Genomic DNA, 20,815 nt, shown 5'->3' on the forward strand with positions numbered 1-20,815 from the left:
TTAGAGAAGGGTCAGACAGGGAGCAGAGAGCCCTTGGACAAATTGTTCTAAAAAATAAAACCCACCAGAAGATGTGCTGCCCCTCCGCCCCTAGACCCAGACAATTAGGAGCTGCACACCAGACATTTCCTGCCATAAGCTAAAGGATGTGATATAACATAATTGGCATAATAAACAAAGCACCAGATATGTTGTGTGGGATGTTTTCTGCTGTTGGAGATTGTCTACCACAGCTGTCAGAGGGAATGAGTTTCCTGAAGATAAAAATGGGATGTCTGACTATCAGAGGAAATGGGTCTGCTGGCAAAATAGATATAATAACATAGACGGCTAGAGGATATGGCAATTTCCTTGCAGCTGCAACTCTCCAATCAGTTCAAATCAAGCATCTCTAACCTGAAGAAAGCACCAGTCCTGAGCTTGTAACTATACAGAGTTGGAATTCCCCCAGATCCTCTACCCTAACCATTATAAAAACCCTGCTTGATTGATACTCAGGGTCAATCCTGCTCAGCTACTGCTCTTGGATGGAGAGGCCCGAGTTAACTCACAACAATAAAAAGACCATTTGCTTTTGCATCGGATTTGATCTCTTGGTGGTCTTTGGGGGACTCTGGGTACGACATTTTGGAGGTCCCACCAAGACCCCAAACTCACCATGACCACCCTCTGTTGAGTCTTACAGCACCTACTGGGGACTCTGGGTACAACACAGCACAGCTGAGTGAGGAGCAGGGTGAGCTCCTGGATACTCCAGAGAGCTAGCAGATGTGGGTATGATAAGTGTGGAGTTAGAGGAGAGAAGGCAGTGGGACTTCTGTGTAGTAGAGGGATGGTGAGGCCTGAGAAGCCACTCCGCCATGACAGTTTGAAAGTTTCTGACCTGAGAATGTTCCACTTGGAGGGAATTTTGTGTCTCTGCTCTTTTTCTTTTTTCTTTTCTTTTTTTTCTTTTTTTCCTTTTTGCGGAAACTCATGTTTAATGCAGTTGTCTTTGTTTAGGTCCATCAACCCTCTGCTGATGTGTTTTCTCCTTCTCCTTCTAAACTGCCACGCACGGGTATTGGAAGAAGAGGGCTCTTTGGAAAGAGGTCTTCAACTTATCCTAAGTACACCTTCCATGACCGAGAAGAAGTCATTAAAGCCAACATTAGAGACCCCTTGCAAATCATCAAAATAATCCATGAGAATGAACATCTCGGATTCCTTTACATGATTTCTGCAGTGCCCAAGTCTTCCATTGAATATGATACATATAATCTAAAGTGAGTCCTCTTTTATGAAGCAATTCATTTAGTGTAACAAATAAGATTGTAAATGCTATCCATAATTGATTTGGTACTAGTGATAAATATTATCAAAAGTAATTTAATTATCTCCCAATTATTAGTGAATCCCCATACAGTAATTTTATTTGTACCTCCCATTGTCTTTCTTTTTTCTAGCTATAAAAATGAACTCTTTTATAGGGTAGTACACTGCTGTATTTCTCATATATTTATATATCATTACTTAATATAATGTCACAGCATGTATTTTGATCAATGTTATAAACATTTTTGGTATTTTTTTTTATTGAAAAACATCAAGCTATAAACAGTAGATGATGCATGATTTATTTTGCATATTACTTTGGCTTTTCTTAAATTTTGTTTTGTTTTATGTATATGAACGTTTGCCTGCATATAAGTGTGTGTACCACATGAATACAGTGCCCTTGGAGGCCAGAAGAGAGTATCAGATGCCCTAGAACTGGAGTTACAGACTGTTGTGATTTGCTATGTGGGTCCTGGGAACCGAACAGAGATCCTTTGCAAGTGCTTTTAACCAATCAGCCATCTCTCCAACCTCACACCAGTTTTTCTTTACAGGCTAGAAATGAGGGTTTCGAGGAATAAGGGACATTATCAAAGAGACACACACCTGCATTCTCTCCATTGACACTGAGCATACATGTTGCTATAATTTGAAGTAGCGTGTGTTGGTGACAATTTGGAGTTATCATGCATTAGAGGTCAGAAGCACAGATGATAGCTCCCCCACCTACTTCAAAAGATGATGCTGCCTTTCTCTATTCCTCAGTCAGCTTGAAAGATATTGCCAAGTCTTTCCTTCACAGTGCTAACAGTTTGGTTGTGGTCCCCAGTCCCTCAAGGTTGTCCCTCTTGTTTTCCTTACTTTAAAGTTTAGTAATCTGTAAGCCAGTCTGCACTGAAGACAGCTGTTCTGGGGAGAGGAAACGCTTTTTTAATGAAAATGCTTAAGTAATAGACATGTTGTGAATCCCGAAAGTATTAATCAGAGAAATAATTTGTAGGAAGGATAGTGTATATCTCAATAAAGAAAGACCACAAACACAATGCATGAACTCGTTACATAGAGGCTAAGGGTGACGCCCATGGAAAAACAAGTAAGTTGCAGAGATGGGAAGTGTCGGGAGAGGGTGGTGAACTAACCAGATGGTCAGCGTGGTGCAACAGAAGTGGAAGAGAAAGGAATTGTGTTGTGGTGCAAAGGGCATTCCAGACAGCAGGAGACCGGATCCTGTTTCCCGGGGTAAGAAGATGCTTGCAATGCTCAAGGGTGGTGGAGACTGGTGGCCGGCCACAGGATGAGGGAGAATTGGGGTGCTCACTTGGCCTTGTTGGTCACTGAAGGACTTGAGCTCCTACTCAGAGAACATGGAAAACGACCGGCAGATTTCGAGTAGAGAGGTGTCCCGGCCTGACTTGTGCTTTGAAAAGGATCTTTGTGCCTCCTGTAGAGAGCATAGGCTGCTGGGGAGCCAGCACTGCCCCAGGAAGAACAGTTAATGCCTTTATTCTGAAAGTCTGGAGAGAAAGTCACTGAGATGCTTCTGAAGGCCACAAGTGTCTCTTCTGAGCAAGAGGGCAGAGTGCCTGTTATCTCAGACACAGAAGGCCACATGGGTCAGACTCAGGAGGAGAAAAAAAAAACAACAACAACAAGCATTTGGGCTTAGGCATACACAAATTTAAGGATGCTAATCAGAGGAAAGAAATGGAGTGGTGCCCACCTTCACGGGCACTTAGTAAAGCTATTATTATTCTTAGTACATACATTTTTATCTTCATTTCATTGTATGAAGGAATAGGTTGATAGATTAAGGAGAATTAGAATAGAGGCAAAAGAGCTTTTTTTTTTTTTAAGATTTTTTAAAAATTAGTTTTTTAAAAAGATACCAGGATTAAACAAAATAGAATTAAAAGGCCTGTGATGTATAAAATATTTTTAATATTTAATACTGCAAAAGTGTTATCATTCCCACCACTACTTTATTATTATTATTAGTTTTAAAAAATAATTATTAATTTTGAAGAGGAAGTTAAAGACTTTAAAGGAAGATTAGTGAATAATGGTTTATTTGCCAATTTTATAAACATATTTCTTGATTCATATGTGGTAGTTTGTTCATAATTTTGACTTCTGAGGGAAAAAAAAAATCCAACAACCCATATAGCACAGAGCACTACGTAGAATATGAACGTAAAGAAGCATAAGGCAAAGAATCAAGTTTACCAATGGCAAAATCACTTCTCACCAAGGTCAGCAGCAGGTGAGGCCCTGCCTGAGAGACAGGAAGCCAGGCTTTGCCTAGTTCTGGGGAGTCGTCACAGTCTGGACTAATGAGTACCCCGACACCAGGGGCATCAAGTTCATTATTTTAGATATTTTGAGACTGATCCAGGCGACACTTAGAGTTAAATTCCTGCCCCTCAACTGCACTTGAACATTTTAAGCCTGTGGTTGAAGGCAATTTCTTGGATGCTACACAGTCAGAAACAGCTAAAACAGGAGTCAAAAAGCAGTAAACACCGAGGCTGGTGAGATGGCTGAGCAGGAAAGGGAATTTATCACCAAGCCAGACCAGGTGAGCCATATGAGTTCAACCCGGAGCCCACAGGATGGAAGAAGAGAACTGACTTCCACAAGGTTGTCCTCCAACCTGCACACACACACACACACACACACACACACACACACACACACACACACACGCGAATCCCCCAAATAAATAAATGTTTAAAAATATTATAAAATATTGAAACTGGTTAACCAAATGAGGACACATTATAGTGAAGTCCTGTTTAAAATAATGTAATGCAATAATTGTAACACCTTCGCATAATTGCTGAGCATAGTAACCCACCATGGTGGTGCACACCTTTCATTCCAGTACTCAGGAAGCAGAGGCGGGTGGATGTCTGTGAGGCTGAGGCCAGTCTGGTCTATAGAGCGAATTCCAGGATAGCTAGAGCTACATAAAAAAGAGATCTTGTCTCAGAAACAAAACAAAACAAACAAATAAAAGATGAAATTGGTAAGCAAAGTAAAATACACACTGTGTAGAGTGGTTTTCTCTACCTAGATCCCTCTGAGGAAAAGTTTATCATTTATTCTAAAGAATCCGTTCAGTGGTATGTGTTAAGCATTCACAATATTTTCAAGAATATGCTTCAAGGGGAGATGCCTAACTATGCTGGCCATCGCTTCCCCATTTACTAGTTTGGGTTGTGTTTAGTGTTCCACAGAGTTTCACTAGGGCTGTCTGTGTGACTCTGCATTTGGAGCTAACCATCAGAGCCTGGTGAACTCACCAATGGAAATACAGCTGGTACTATACCTGCCCCCTTCCCGAATCTGATGCTTGCTAATAGATCCAGCAGTGTGTGGAAAGGGTTCTCTCCCGCTCCATACCTGACTATTAGGAGGACCCAACTTCTGTGGATCCAGGACCAGCACACAGAGCAGTAAAGACGGCTAGATAGATCTTGGTTGCCATGGCTGTGTTGTGCTTAGAAGAGAGTTAGTCTTCAGTCCTTCTCTGCACCCTCCATCTTACATTCTTCCTGCCTCTTCTTCCTCAATGGAGTAGTGTAAGTGACTTGTTTGCAGCTGAGCTTCCTACCACCATCTATACTCAGCATCTTTGTGCACATGGTTGGTTGGTTGGTTGGTTTTTATCTTCAGCTTCTACAAAAGAACAAGAGTAGGAGGACATTTCTTTAGCTTCACTCTTGATGTGTTGCATTAAAAAGAATTTTGTCAGGAATCAGAAAATATTTGCAGATGCTGCTGCTTTGCAGATTTAGTTAGGAACAGTTCTTGGTTACAAAACTGGGGATGTAACTGACATTTCCACACCTGAATGAACTGAAGAAAATTTCAAGAGTTGCCTGGAAATATATTAACACATCCTGACAAGGAGAAGGATTTCAAATTTTTAGCTCTGGAGAAAGGATGGTTTAACACAGTTCTGGGGTTATTTTCATTTGAGGTGTGGATATGAACTAATTACATCTGTATTTGAAACAGCTTCACCAGTGTTTCCAAGATACTCATCACAGGAATGTTTGACCAGATTTTAGCGCAATTATACTACCACAAGAAATTTCAACACTGCATCCATCACAGAAAGAGACATCTTTTAGGATTGAAAAAAAACAAAGACAAAAACAATGGTGCCTTTGATAGCTAATTGCAAGAGGACCAGTCATCTAAATGCTGGGGCTTTCTGGCCATCTAGCACAGGACAATAAAGCATCATTCACCACTTGCCGCCTCCTGCTTACACCACTCTCTCAGCAGAGGTGGCTGCTAAGACCTTCAACAGATTCCTCACCAAATCTTGATTTGAAATTCAGGAGCTACTTTAAAAAGGGTTAGGCAAATCTCCATGGTTACTTATGAACTGCATTGTATATGAAACTTATCAAACTCAAGATTGACTCTGTCCTTTGCATTTTTTATTGTATTATATAAAGAACTATCACTAGTGTCTTTACAAGCCCTTGCAGTCACCAAAGTTCTATCACTATGTGGGGATTTTATATCAAATTTGGGAAATGTTCTAGGATTACAGGGTGTATATTGTTACACTGCATGGGAACATGACCTTTGTTTAAAAATCACAACTCTATTCCCCTGGTTAAGAGTAAAGTTGATTGATTCTAGATAACATTGATTATGATTTTTTAAAATGACCCTGATTGGTAAACTATTTCTGCATGGGGACAAGTTAAAAACAAATTATGAATATATAGTGGAGAATCATCCCTTTGAGATTCTCATAGCACAATGTCTTGGGACCTGAATTTGGAAAAGGAGCTTTCATCAGTGGACAAGAAATTCTAAGGAAATAAGATTACAGAATATTGCGTACACCATCTAAATTTTTATGGGCTTTGCTTGACCTGGCTGTGCCCTCTGTCTAGTAACTGGATTTGGTTGGATCTTTGTGAGAAGAGTATCATTAAAAAGACAGGAAACAGGGCAGAGGAGATAGTTCAGTCAATAATGTGTTTACTTTTCAGGCATGAGAATTTGAGTTCAGTCCCCAGCACCCAGATAAAAAACTGGGCATGGTGCCATGTGCTTGCCACTCTGGTGCTGGGAAGGTAGAGACAGAGGAATCCCTGAGGCTCACTGGGTAGCCAACTTAGCCTACTCAGTGAGCCCCAGATCCTAGTAAAAGACCGTGTCTCACAAATGCAAGGCAGATGATTCCTAAGAATGACACTGGAGGTTGATTTCTGTACATGTACGCACACACACACACATATACACACACATACACACATACACACACACATACTTTCACACACACACACACACACACACACACACGCATACTTTCACACACGCATACTTTCACACACGCATTAATACACACACTGACACATACATTCACACACACGTATTTGTGCATAATACACACACTAGATTTAGTGGAATATAAAAAAGGCATGAGGTTGAAAGGGGCATGTTTGGGGAGGAGATGGGGGTAGATATTATCTCATTTCATTGTATTTATTTAAAATCCTCATAAAGAAGAAACCACAGTTGATCTAGGAAGCGAGAGCGGGGAGGTGGACTAGCGGGAACCGAAGCTGGTTCTCGGGAGGTTTAGGGGTGAATATGGCTGCTGGCACACACCATTCCAGAGGAACAGAGGGAAGAAGTGAGGCTTGAAGTTAGATGGGCAGCAGGGTCAGGAAAAAGCTATCTACAAACTGGAAGAAGTTCTGCACACTTCAGTAGAGAAAAACTAACCAAGAGCCTAGACTACGTAAAAGGAAGCTAGGCACAGCTTTTCTGTGTCACAGTGGAGCAAAGTGTGAGAGACGCTGAGGAAGGGAAACATGTTTTCCCCATGTGGGTTCTCAAGTGTCTCCATGAGAATGCACTCACTTGGACTCTGCAGTTTTCTTGTTTGAAATTTCCAAGAGGCCAGTAAGTAGATCATAAATATCTTTACCAGCCTGGTCTAGGGAGCTTGTTGACCTGGAACCTTAGAATACATGAGGATACACGTGGGTTTGACTTGGATTCTAGCATCTTCATAAACACTCAATACGACTCCACGCTGATGATCCAGTGTCTGAGCCTGAATATGAACTGTCCCCTTCAGCTTGTGTCCTAAGCACATGGTCTCCCACTGCTGAGGTGTTTGAGGAGGGATAGGAAACATGAGGAGGCAGGGCCTAGTTGAAGGAAGTAGGTCACTGAGGTGTGCCTTCAGTGGTCATTTCTAGTCCCCACGTTGTTCCCTCACTCTCTGCTTCCTACCTGCCAAGAAGTGAACTGCCTCTACCATGTGCCCGCCACCACCATGTTCTGTCTCTCTTCAGGCTGGGGGACCATGGACTTAAACTTCCGAGACAATGAGCCAACACACACACACACACACACACACACACACACACACACACACAAATTTTGGGGCCAGCAGGTGAGATGATTCAGCTTATAAAGGTGCTTGTCACCAAGCCTGATGACCTGAGTTCATTCCCTAGGACCCACCTGGCAGAAGCAGAGAAAAACTCTTGAAAATTGTCCTTAGACCACATGTGCATTGTGGCATGCCCCCAATAAATAAATAAACACCAATAAAAATAATACATGCTTGTAAAAGACTTACATGTGTTCTTCTCTGTGGAGAGCTGAGATGAGGAAAATAAACAGACTGAGGGCCTGACAATATTTTGTAAAGAAACAGACATATAAATAAAAATCTCTAAGTAGCGTTGAGCACTAACTAGCAAGTGGATTTATGTCATGGACCCCGACCGCCATTGCTGTCTGTAGCAGAACAGTGACCAGTTGCTTGTTCTTGCTTGGTTTTGATGTCTGATGTTAATGAGACACCAGGGGTTGACTGCAGTTTCCGAGGTGTGGCTATTTGAATAATAGTAGTCCCCACACTAGCCCTCCCCCCCAGATCTGGATGCAGCTCTTAGCTACTGCTCCAGCACCATATCTGCTGCCACCATGCTCCCCACCATGATGATAACGAACTAACCCCTGAAACTGTAATCATATTCCCACATAAATGCTTTCCGTCATAAGAGTTACCTTGGTCATCTCTTCACAGTGACTAGGACAAGAGGCAAGTTGAAGTTTCATATTATGGAGCAAACCACTCCAGATTTATAGCCTTCAGGTATTGATAGTAGCAAAGGAAAAACTTTCAAATGTGTCATGCAATGCCTGACATGCTTTCACATTTCCAGTGTGAGTTAATTAGAATACAAACAAAAAGTTAGACACTGAGGTCAGATGATGAAAGCAAAGCAGGTCAGTTTTCCATGGTAACAGTGAAGTAGGAAAGCAACATTCTCACTAAGTTCCATTAATGCAAAAACAGACATTAAAAACCCAAACTGGTTTATGGTAGCGGTTTATAGCTTTTTGATGAAGAGGCCCAGGGTAGATAAGAATTTTGTTCTGATCTCTTATAACACTGATCATAAATGTGTAGCTTACATTATTTGTTTGTTTGCTTGTTTGTTTCTTAAGACAGAGTTTTTCTGTGTACCCTTGGCTGTTCTGGAACTTGCTCTGTAAACAAGGCAGGCCTTGAACTCAAGAGATCTGCCTGCTTCTGCCTCCCGAGTGCTGAGATTAAAGTCCACTACTGCCTGACAGTTTGTATCTTAAGTTATTTACCTTCAACAACTCCAAGCATCTCAGATCTCCAAAAGGCTACATTAAAGGGCCTTAGACTCCTGATTCAGAATGCAGAGCCAAGAACAGAACATACATGTGGGAAAAGTTGGAATTCACTAGAGTGCTGCTATCTACTCTTTACTTAGTGCATATACTCAAAAAAAATTTTCTGTTTTTAATTATGTGTGTGTTGGGGGTTGGGAGTATGTGCACATGAGTGTAGTGACTGTGAAGGACAGAACAGGGCAACATGTCTTCCAGAGCTGGAGTAACAGGTGGTTGTGAGCATCTGACATGGGTGCTGGGAACTGAACTCCAGTCCTTTGCAAGAACTGCCATCAGTCTTAACCACTGAGCCCCCACTCCAGCCCCCATTGCACGTACTTTTTACACGGCTTTAATACAGGAATGATTTGGGCTTTGGGCTTTGGGCTTTGGGCTTAATCATTGTCTTGTGATTTTAGGTTTTCAGAGACCATGGCTGTTACTCTCCTAAATTCCTGAACACATGTTGGCAAGGCTGTTATAGCATATTTTGCACTTTTTTTTTTTTTTCATTTAAGTGGCACATATTTGTTGCTTTAGCTAAAATTGCAGAAAATATCTTTGTACTTTAAATTCTCATCAAAGAATTTTAAATCAAAGAACTTTTATAGAATCCACGCTTATCTTTTCTTTTTACTGTTCTTACATTTCTCCTTGGTCTAGTTTTCTTTGGTTGTGTGAAGCTGAGGAATGCCCTCAATAAAAAGGGAAGATGAAAAAGGGTATCTTTAACTAAAATTTTCTGACAATAATCTGTAATGAATTAGACATTATTTTAGTTAATTTGAATCTTGATTCTACTCTTCATAATTCATGTTTTCTTTCATCTTTCTTACAATTATGTCAATACTAGATAGTTGAAAGGTCTTTTGTGCCATTGACATCGAATAATCACTAACGAGTTAATAATTATTACAAGCTTAATTCCAAGAAGCTTTCATAAAAGACTATTAAGTTTAAAATGTCTATAGTAAAGCTAGGCTTAGTGGCACATACCTTTAATTCTAGCACTCAGGAGGCAGGGGCAGGCAGATCTCTGTGATTTCAAGGCCAGCCTGGTCACATAGTGAGTTCCAAGATAGCCAGGACTACATAGTAAGACCCTGTCTCAAGAAAAGTAATGTCTATAGTGAGGGTGGGCTCAGTGGGTAACGGTGCTTGCAGCCAACTCTGAGGACCTGAGTTAGATCCCCAGAACTCACATAGTGGAAGGAGAGAAATGACTCCCACAGTTGTTCTCTGACTGCCACACACCTGCAAAATGTGGAAATAAATGTAACAAAAATGTCTACAGCAGATTTGTTTTGTTGAAAAGATCAGGCAACTGTAATGATTAAACATATTGCTAATGTGGAATCTGTCTAATGTCTCATCTGATGTTTAAACCTAGCTCTTCTCTTGAGACTTTTCTTTAACTCAAAAGTTTCTTAGAATCTGGTTAAATTTTAAATGGTATTCACCTTTAATAACGTTTATCTTTTAACAACAAAAAACGCTCCCATTGCTTATTCTTGTGCTGAATACTTTATCCATTTGTCCCAATTGGTATCTGTCCACAGGGTGGTAAGTTATGAGAACATCAATAAAAATGACTACTACACAATTAGCAACAAGGCAGTGACCCACATTTACAACGACGACATCGAGTTCATCGAGATTGAGCGGTGGGAACAGGAGTATCTGTACCACAGAGAACTCACTAAGATCCCCATCTTCTCGCTCTTCCGGAAGTGGAAGGCTTTCAGCGTGTGGAGGAAGAATGTCCGCTCCAAGAAAATCACCGGCTGTCGAAAAGCGCTACAAAAAAACCTGTTCATTGTTAATCCTGTATGTATTTCCTCATCATGTTTTTTAAAAGCATTACAGGGCAAGAAAGTGTGACTGGGTCACAGGCATTGGTATACCAACACCTGACATAGACTATTTCATCTTGGTAAAATAGTCTTTGTCCGGTCACATCTAGCAATCTAGTCTTTAGCGGGGTTCTGGCCCCTTAACAAGGACAGCAAAAGGCAGAAGCGTAAGAAGAGAGACACAGGTCTCCTTCGATTAGAGGCAGCCTAGAAATCTTAGAACGGTCATTTTCTCCGGGAGGGTGGGGCTTCGTGCACCCCGGCCCCACTTATGAAGAATTACGTTCAGGTGCTGTGTGGGCAACCGCCTCATCTATTTCTACACGGGTCACCTTCTCGGGTCAGCAGCCACAATCTGCTTCTCTTTGAGACTAATCTGATTTTTACAGGCGTGTCAGTTGTACAACAGGGGAGGTGGAGAGAACTAAGATTAATAATAATTAAAATTAATCATGCAAAGTAAGTATGCAGGATGTGTCATCTTGGGTCGCCCCTCCCACTAAGCATGCCGAACTGAGCAAGGATGTCCCATTCCCTTGTGGCATTAACCTCAAAGTCTGCATCCTTAACTGCATTAGCCACTTCTTTACCATGCTTTAAATACTGCGTAGATCATACAATTTATTAAGTCATTATGCAAAAACTCTTCCTGGATTTGTCTTTTAAATGCCCTTTCCCAGTCTTCATGTCCTCTTACATACCGAGAATTGTCTCTTTGCCAGTGGTGTCTTGGTCATGATAGTACCTCCCCTTAAAATTCTTCTTAGTATTCTAGAAAGTTCTCATTTTTCTAAACTAAGATTTACCTAGGAATCTACTACCTACTGTCATGGTTCAAATACCTATTAGCTGCTAACCAACATTCCACAAGTGCAATATATACAATTAAGTGACTTCAAAGGCTAATTCTTCTAGACCAGGCTAAAAAATGAAGTGTGGAATTTAAAGTTTTTATGTAAGAATTGTTTCAAAAATTAACCTTTACTTTGTGTGTGGATGTGCTGCCTGCGTATCTGTCTGTGTACTGTGTGTGTGTGTGTGTGTGTGTGTGTGTCTGGCTTTTGGAAGCCAGAAGAGAGTGTTGGATGCCCTGGAGATGGAGTTGCAAACAGTGGCGAGCTACCATGTGGGTGCTGGGAATAGAACCTAGGTCCTCTGGAAGAGCAGCTAGTTCTCTTAACCACTGAGCCATCTCTTCAGCCTCTGTTTTTAAAATGTCATTGCATTTTACTTATTCAGGGTTCTTGCATATGTGTGTGTGTGTGTGTGTGTGTGTGTTCACCTGATCACCATGGTATATGTGTGGAGGTTATACGACAACTTATAGTGCTTGGTTCTCTCCTATCTGGTGTATCCTTAGGATTGAACTAAGGTCCTCAGCTTGGTGGCGGATATCTTTACTTGCTGAGCCATCTTGCTGGCCCTGAAATTTTTATTTCACAAAAATAGCCAACCTTGTAAGTACCTAAATTTTCCTTAACAACTTCATTGATACATAATTTACACACTTGCTATGTATTCATTCACCCATGGTGTATTATTTAGTGTGTTCACTAAGGATGGACCAACCATTGCCACAGCTGATTTTGGCACATATCCATCCCCCTAAAAAGAAGCTACATTTGCCGTGAATAGCCATTCTCAATTTCTTCCCCACTCCCTTGTTCCTTCCCCCACATCTGCTTCCTGTGTCCATAAGTTGACCTAGTCTCTGAATTTATCGAATCATACAATATGACTAACATTTTTCACCTAATGTACTCTCTTCAAAATGCATCACTGTTGTGAAATACCATTTATTTCCACTGACTAAATATATTTCTTTGTGTGGTTATACCTACTTTATTATCTCTTGATAGATATTTGAATTGTTTTCCCACCTTCTGATAATTACAAATAACGCTTTTACAAATAAATGTGATTGCAAATTAATAGCCACGTATAATTTTTTCTAAGAATATTATAAATTCTCTAAATATTTTCTAAACATTTTATAAATATTCATGGATCCTTTTTTGTCTCCTGGGCACATTGTTGGGATGAAAGTGATGGGTCATTTGTGACTCTGTTTATCCTTTGCCAGTGCATCTTGTTAGTCATGGTAAATTTAAAGTTAAGTTTAGTTTTGTTTTATGTCATAGCCTCTCAGATTATTAAGTGGTCCCTTCTGTGATCATTGTGACTGGACACTGTAAAGCCTTCTAGTAGCCATTAGCTGAAGCTAATGAAATTTAAGATGCATAGCTTTTGTTATTTGTCTTTAATCTTTTTCCTTTAATAGCCAAAAGACATGCATCCTTCTCGAAGTGAAAAGGAGAGAATTAGGCAAATTAAATATGATAACCCAGTTAATCCTTTTACAAAAATGTTTGTGAAGAGTTCCTACTTGGTGTGTGATTTTGTAGTTATTAGCCAAGCTAACCCCCTCACACACACCCCTATAAACCTTCATAACCAGTTTTCATTCTGCACATACTTTTGCAATGTCAGACTTTAAAAATTAAATACTAATTCTTATTTCCATTCAGTATCTGCGACCAGCTCTTCTTAAAATTAATGACATGTGCTACCAACTGAGTTTTATGGGGCTCTGTTATATTGAAAAATTCCACACCTACACCCTGCAGGAGTTCAAGGCTGTGCAAATTGTGCGGCTACAGGAGGTAATGGACGTTGTCTGTCAAGTTTCAGACTCCCTTCTCCTCAAGGTCTGAGACTAATCACACACACCTGTGAATGTTTAGGTGACAGAGCGCCTCGAAGATTTCCGAAGTGAAGCCAAAGACGTGGTCAGGAAGTCCTGCCGCTTTGCCTTACGTGCTGCCGGATTTATTCCTGATGACTGTGCATTCGAACCCTATGAGGGTAGGAAGGGCCAAGAAGTGGGAGGGTCCCTAGGGGCAGCCTTCTAAAATCCCATCTCTTCTGTATTCTCACTTCCCTTCCAGTTCAATAGCTGTTCTCTTTTCACTTGTTCCAAGCTTTTGCTTCCATGCATAAATTGTAGGCATGAATTCTATCTATTTGTTTTCTGGGGTCCTGGGTTGTTTTACAAAATCAAAGGATTTCGTTGCTTTTGTGTTTTGCTTTGTTTGTCTTTGAGTCAATACTGAAAGATGGAGCTTGTACAGAAGATTTGTGCCTTGTATTGTCCTTAGATTACTTTAAGATAAATATTGCAAGTTTTGTTGGAGCTTCGTCCGATTTGCCCACATACGGAGAATCTGAAAAAATGACGTACACAGAACAGGCCAGCAAAAGGCATCACTGCATGAGGCTCACATGGTGAGAGCATCTTCTTCGTTTCAGGATGGAACAAAGAATCTACACGTCTCAAGACATGAAAAAGTCAGCCCTGGGCTGGGGAGACAGCTCAGCGGGTAAAGGCTTTGCCCAAGCCTGATGACCTAAGTTTGATTTCTGGAACCCACGGAAAACAGAGATGTAGCTTGCAATGCTAATACTCCAGTAAAAACATGAGTGCTGAGTTACAGGTGTGAGTCTCCCACAACACATGCACCATATCAGCATCCCACAGTACCTGCACCATATGAACCAGATTGCAAAGATTTCATACTTTACTTACAGACACAAGTTACACGCATTGTGTGCACAAAGTTTTTCCTTAAAGCTCCCTGAAAAATTCCTGTGGCCCTTTGACTAGATGAGCTGGGTGCATTATTCTTAATATACATCTTGTTCATCAAATAACCCATGGGAAAGTCAGGACCATTAGCTAAGTCAATGTCCGGTATTTGAATACATTTATGCTTTCAAGGGAAGAAGGTGTAGGAACAATTCCGAAGCATTTCATGTTTTAATATAATTCAACTAAAATTCCAGGAGATATTATGTTCTAAATTTTAAATCCGTGCCTTAGAGTTGCTATCAGAAAAATGTAGTAATCACAAAAATCTGAGAGTGTTTGCCTTTTTCTCAAGCTTCATCCGTCTGAATGACTACCTAATTCAGAACACCCTGCACGTCTTAACAGTAAACACTGCCAGCTCACTTTTGAATTTTCTCTCTGACAAACTAAAGCGGACACCCTCAGCAGACATCATTCAGAAGTGGATTACTGAAGAGAAGCCCGAAGTCACCGAGAAAAAGGTACATTTGGACGAAATCGTGTCTCTGGGTGTTTACCGAAAACCATCTCCATTTTGGAATTTTTCCTGGTATTTTCTATATTGGGGGGGGGGAATTTCCATTTCAGTATTATATTGGTTAGTTTTAACTGTGAATTTGACATAACCTAGAATCATCCAGGAAGGGAGTCTCAGTAAGAACTATGTAAGTCAAGTTGGTCTTTGGGCATGTCTGTATTGTCATCACAATTATTTAGGCTGTTAATTGATGAGGAAAGCTTGCCCTGAGTGTGGAAGCCACCATTTCCTGGCCTGAGCGGTGGGCAATGTAAGTAGGGGGTATAGATACTGGGCTATATTAGTAGAGGGAGTTAAAAAGCAAGCAAGGATGCATTCTGCCCATGTCATTGACTGTATGTGATGTAACTAGTGCCTTGAGTTCCTGCCTGGACCTCCCCTCAGTGACAGCCCTTGGCTTGGAGTTGTAAGCCCAATCAACCTTTTCCTCCCTTGGGTTGCTTTTTATGAGGATATTTTATGACAACAATGGACATTAACAAGGGCATATCCATTTCAGCATTTGTTATTATAAGGTGTAGCTTCTATCAAGTATATGAATCCCATTTATATCCCTTCATATCTGCCCTCTGCCCTAACAACCACCCTCCAAATATAATAAAATAAAATTTAAGAGAAAAAATAGGAAAAATCAGTCTCGTCATGGAAGCTGTAGTGTGACACAGTGAGTCACTCAGTAAACTCTTTTGTCCATATATGTCTTTACTTGCAAGTGTTCATGCAAAGAGTCATTGGTCTGGTTAGAGGCCTCTGGTTTCTGCTACACTATCCATGCTGCCCCATTTCCATTTAAAATTATTTTCCAAGTTTGCTTGCATTTCAATTTTTACAGAGAGAGGTATTTTTACATTGCTGTATCATCTTCCAATAGTTTTATTTTTGCTCTTTCTGGGGTATTATTCCCAGAAAGACTGCCACATGCCATGGATCTAAATCCAGCTCATTATGTGAACTTGTCTGCTCCTCTCTGCATGTTTGTGTGTTTGCTTTCCTTGATAGCATTCTGCTAGGTAGGATCTTTGTAACAGTGTACATGCGGTCCTTCCAGGGGGCCCCACTGATGGAGAAGCAGGAAGAAGATGAGTCTCTCATCCCCATGTTCCTTACAGAACTGATGCTGACCGTGCAGTCTCTGCTCTTCGAGCCTTCTCTGGATGACTTTCTGGTGTGTATTTCATTATCTAATATCTGCAAAGAAGCAACCTTTAAAATAATGGAGCAACTTTTTTACGGCCAGCTGATTGGTAAGACTGCAGTTGGCACTGTCCCCTACCTGAGAGCAGAGCAGAGGCTTGGCAAGGCACCCCTCAAGAGGGCAATTCAGGGTGGCACAAGCCTTAGATTGACAAGTGCATCGCTCTGAGCGGAGTCTAAGACATCACACTGCTGTAAGCACGACTTTTGAAGTCTTTGCAAGATTGTCTTTATCTAGAGAATTCTGATTCTTGGTTATTCATCACTCTTCAACAATATTCCACAAATTTATCAACAGAAAATAATAATCATGCTTCCTTCCAGTCTTGTTTTGTGTGTTCTGGTATGCCTGCTTACCTAATCTACCATGAGATTATATGCACTTGGGCACATTTTTAAATTTGAAATTAAATTTTGTTCTCTGTCCCTCTCCCTCCCTTCCTCCTTCCCTCCCTCCCTCCTTCCCTTCCTCCCTCCCTCCCTCCCTCCCTCCCTCCCTCCTTCTTCCTTCCTTCCTTCCTTCCTTCCTTCCTTCCTTCCTTCCTTCCTTCCTTCCTTGTTTTCGTTCTTTCTCCTTAACATTGTATCATAAGCATTTGTCCATTTCATTAATTACTTTGAAAACATCTTTGGGAAGGAATACAGCATTTTCCATAATCCATAGGTCTGAGCCACCATTTTTTAAAATATTTTGTTTTCTCTAATTATTTTAGCTATTATGATTAATTCCACAATGAATGCCTGTGCATAAATCTTTTGTTCTATGTCTAATTTTTTTCTCAGCTCATATTTCTAGGATAGAAACCATTTTCCAAATACCAATAAACTTCTAACCATCATTTAATTTTTCCTGAGTTCCATTTGGCTTTCCCTCCCTCATAGTCCTCTAGTGTTTATTCATACTTCAAAATGTATCTCATCACAATGTGTTGCAATATTTTTGTTTTTGTTTTTGTTTTTGTTTTGAGGCAGGGTTTCTTTGTGTATCCTTGGCTCTCCTGGAACTTGCTCTATAGACCAGGCTGGTTTCAAACCAGAATAACACCAGCAAGAGTTATTCTTATTTATCAGAAAAATTCAAAAACCTCGTAAATGCAGTCATCTGTGCTTACATTATGCTTGTGTTTTTCTCTCTGACAGGATGGCATTTCTGGGGCAATTAACCATTTTCAAAACACTGTGTTGTCAGTTCCTAATCTGGTGCCTGACTCATACTTTAACGCTTTCACCAGCCCGTTCATTAACAAGAAGGTGGAAGAGAAGACCTGTGGCCCTGGACCAAGCCTGTCAGCAGTGTTTGAGGATGACAAGAATTTTCTGACCATCATCATGCAAATAAAGGTAGATTTGCTTTTACTAAAAACTGTTTAGTATATCCCCAGTGTGTAAGAAATCAAAGAATGCACTTTCTTCCTGTCTTATCTTTGAATGTTCCACTCTGTAGAAACTGGCAGGCACCTAATCTCCGAATAGTAAAATCTGAAAATAATGTGGGTACCTTAAAGACTGTCCTGCTGGGGCCAGTGAGGTGGCTCAGCAGGTAAACCTGAGCTTAATCCCAGGGGCCCATGTGATAGAAGGAGGGAACTGACTCCCACAAGCAAATTGTCCTCTGACCTCCATCTGTGCGTGGTGGCACCTGCCATCATTCAAAATAAATAAAAAACGTAAGAGAAACATTTTAAATTAATATGCTTCAAAACAAAAAATAACATTAAAAAAAAAAACTTACCATGACGGGCAGAACAGTGGCCTGACATTAGCAAACACCACTAGCAAGCATTGCCATGTGTTTCTTGGGACACCTTGGGTACAAACAGAGCAGAGCAATGTCTTGCCAGCCATGATTCTAACTGAAGTCATCTTTGTTAAATGTTTTGTGGGTTTTTTTAAAGCACAATGTAATTATTTGAGGCCTGTTAGAGACAAACTTTAAAGGCTTCTTTTCACCAATCTTAAATGCTGATGCTGACTATGCATTTATTTGTTTTGTGAACAGAAGTGGGTGGATGCACATGTGAAACTGTGAGGTCAGAGGACCACTTGTAGGGCTAGTCCTGAATACTGAACTAGGTCATCAGGTTGGGCAGCAAGTGCCTTACCTCCCTGATCATCTCCCCAACCCGGATGCTAACTAAAGCAGACTTAGAGACTCTGAAAATACTAATTCCATACTAAATTCTTTAACCTAAATGTCTTAGTTTGAGAAAAGTTTTAGGTCTATTCATTTATTTATTTTTGTTTTGATTTGTTTTGTTTTTGAGACAGGCTCTCTCTATGTAGACCTGGCTATCATAGAGCTTGCCATCTAGACCAAGCTGACCTCAAACTCACAGAGATACTCCTGCCTCTGCCTCTGCCTCTGCCTCTGCCTCTGGAGTGCTGGGATAAAAGGCGTGTGACACTATGCTCAGCTTAGATTGATTTATTTTATATGTATGAGTGTTTTGCCTGTATGCATGTCTATGCATGTAGTGCCTGTGGAAGTCAGAATAGGTGTGGCACCTCTCGGAACTAGAGTTACAGCCATCTCTGCACGCCATGTGGATGCTGGGAACTCCACAAGCACAGCCAATGCTTTTAACTGCTGAGCCATCTCTCCAGACCCCAGAGATCCCAGTTTTAAAAACAAAGCACATTTCTATAGTACACTGGCATAGGAAAAGGAAAGAACAGCCCACTCTAGGTGGGGCTTGTTTCTGCTTGATCTTGGGCAACCAGCCCTGAAATGAAAGCAAGACTAAAATGAAAGCAAACTTCTCAACTGCCTTCTCTCCTGGGCATCCATGAGCCATTATGATTTTCCAACATAAAGTTTGCCCACTTGTCAGTCATTATATTACCTAGCGTGTGAGTACATATTTCCACCCTCTCAGACTTCGTTCAAGCAACATGGAGGGACACAGTAAAGTGCCTGCTTACAAACATGAGCACTGAGTTTGCAACCCCACAGCATCCATGCAAAAGTAGGACATGAGGGCATGCATCTGTAACTTCAGCTGGGGGTAGAGGGGAGGAGACAGGCAAGGCCCGGAGCTTGCTGGCCAGCCAGTCTATCAGTTAATAAGCGGTGGGTTTAATGAGAGATCCTGTCTCAGAAAACAAGATGAAGAGCAGTTGAAGAAGACACTTGATATTGACCTCTGGCCTCGGCACACACATGGCCGCACAGAAAGACACACACTGTTAAAAAATGAATTTTTTAAAATGACAAATGAATGAATAAATAACTATTAGAAAATGAAATGTGACAAAGTAAAGTATAATTTTTCAATAAACTCGTGGGGAGAAATAATTTTTACCTAGTCAAGCCAGTGCCTTAGGGATCGAGGCTATAGAAAATCAGATTTAATGGTTTTCTCCAATGGAGTGACACTGGATATGTTAACCACTTCAGGGCAGGCCTCATGTTCAGGAATAGTTGACCAACACATAACAGACTCCACAGTTTTTTTGTTTTGTTTTGTTTTGTTTTGTTTCTCAGTGTGTGCTATTACTTGGTTACAGTTTGGTAACCTGTTTTTTCCTGTTTGGGTGTTGTTTTATGTAGTTGGAATGCTTCTCCGGTTCCATCAGGTTCCTGCAGTCTCGTGGCCCTCTTATAAAATAATCACTCAGAAGTTTATATTGATTATAGCTGCTTGGCCATTAGCCGAGGCTTACTACTGACCAGCTCTTACACTTAAATTAACCCATATTCTTACCTGTGTTAGTCACGTGGCTTGGAACCTTTCCTCAGTTCTTGTCGTCTTGCTTCCTCTGGGTGTGGCTGGAGACTCCTGACTCAGCCCTTCCTCTTCCCAGAATTCCCCTCGTCTGCTCACCCCACCTACACTTCCTGCCTGGCTACTGGCCAATCAGTATTTTATTTATCAACCAATCAGAGCAGCACATATTCACAGCATACAGAACAACATCCCACAGCAATTGTATCTTATTTTCTTGGTTTGGACGGTTTGTTGTTATACTGGATGTTTGTTTGTTTGTTTTTGAGAAAGAACTTAAAGTAGGGAGGAGGAGAGGATCTGGAAAGACTTGGGAGAGGGGAAGAATATGATCAAAATATAATTTAAAATAAATAATTTTAAAAATGGAACAACAGATTTAAATGTGCGAGTACCCTGGGAATTTGTCAGCCAATGAGGAATCTACCACAGAAGGAGTTTCTTTCACCTAAGGTGTGACTTTAAAGCTAATAAACCTGCTGGTTAGGATTTGGTATAACTGTGCTTGTGAATGTATGTAAGTGTGAAACAAAGACAGTGATCTTGATGAGAGAGAACCACACAGTTGAGGTATTTTCTACCCAAGTAGAAATTACACGGCTTTACATATCGAAGAGAATGGAGACAGCAAGATGGAAGGAGAAGGTGTGAAGATCAATCCAGAGGCCATTGGTAAAAATTAAGAAATTAGTAAAATCAAAATATCAAATAATGAGCCTAATAAACAGGTGATTTAAACACAGAAATAACCAGAAAACATGTTTTCAAAATATGACCAAGTTGAGATGAATAAATCAGCAATACAAGGAAGCAAGAGTGAGCTCTGCCCACCTCTGAAATGAAAGGATCAGGGCCCGGGTGT

General features: G+C 40.8%; 1 protein-coding gene across 1 annotated transcript in view; it reads left to right on the forward strand.

Annotated features, from left to right (window-relative positions):
- The window catches only part of Dnah6 (dynein axonemal heavy chain 6), a 199,313-nt gene that overhangs the window by 12,146 nt on the left and 166,352 nt on the right, over positions 1–20,815 (forward strand). Inside the window, exons 4-11 of the mRNA XM_036180253.1 lie at positions 1,003–1,265; positions 10,575–10,842; positions 13,397–13,531; positions 13,613–13,733; positions 14,027–14,153; positions 14,810–14,978; positions 16,083–16,199; positions 17,369–17,569. Coding sequence (XP_036036146.1) covers positions 1,003–1,265; positions 10,575–10,842; positions 13,397–13,531; positions 13,613–13,733; positions 14,027–14,153; positions 14,810–14,978; positions 16,083–16,199; positions 17,369–17,569 — 1,401 coding nt within the window. The remainder of the gene's footprint in view (positions 1–1,002; positions 1,266–10,574; positions 10,843–13,396; positions 13,532–13,612; positions 13,734–14,026; positions 14,154–14,809; positions 14,979–16,082; positions 16,200–17,368; positions 17,570–20,815) is intronic.

Source organism: Onychomys torridus, chromosome 3, assembly GCF_903995425.1.
Source record: "Onychomys torridus chromosome 3, mOncTor1.1, whole genome shotgun sequence".
Taxonomy (NCBI): domain Eukaryota; kingdom Metazoa; phylum Chordata; class Mammalia; order Rodentia; family Cricetidae; genus Onychomys; species Onychomys torridus.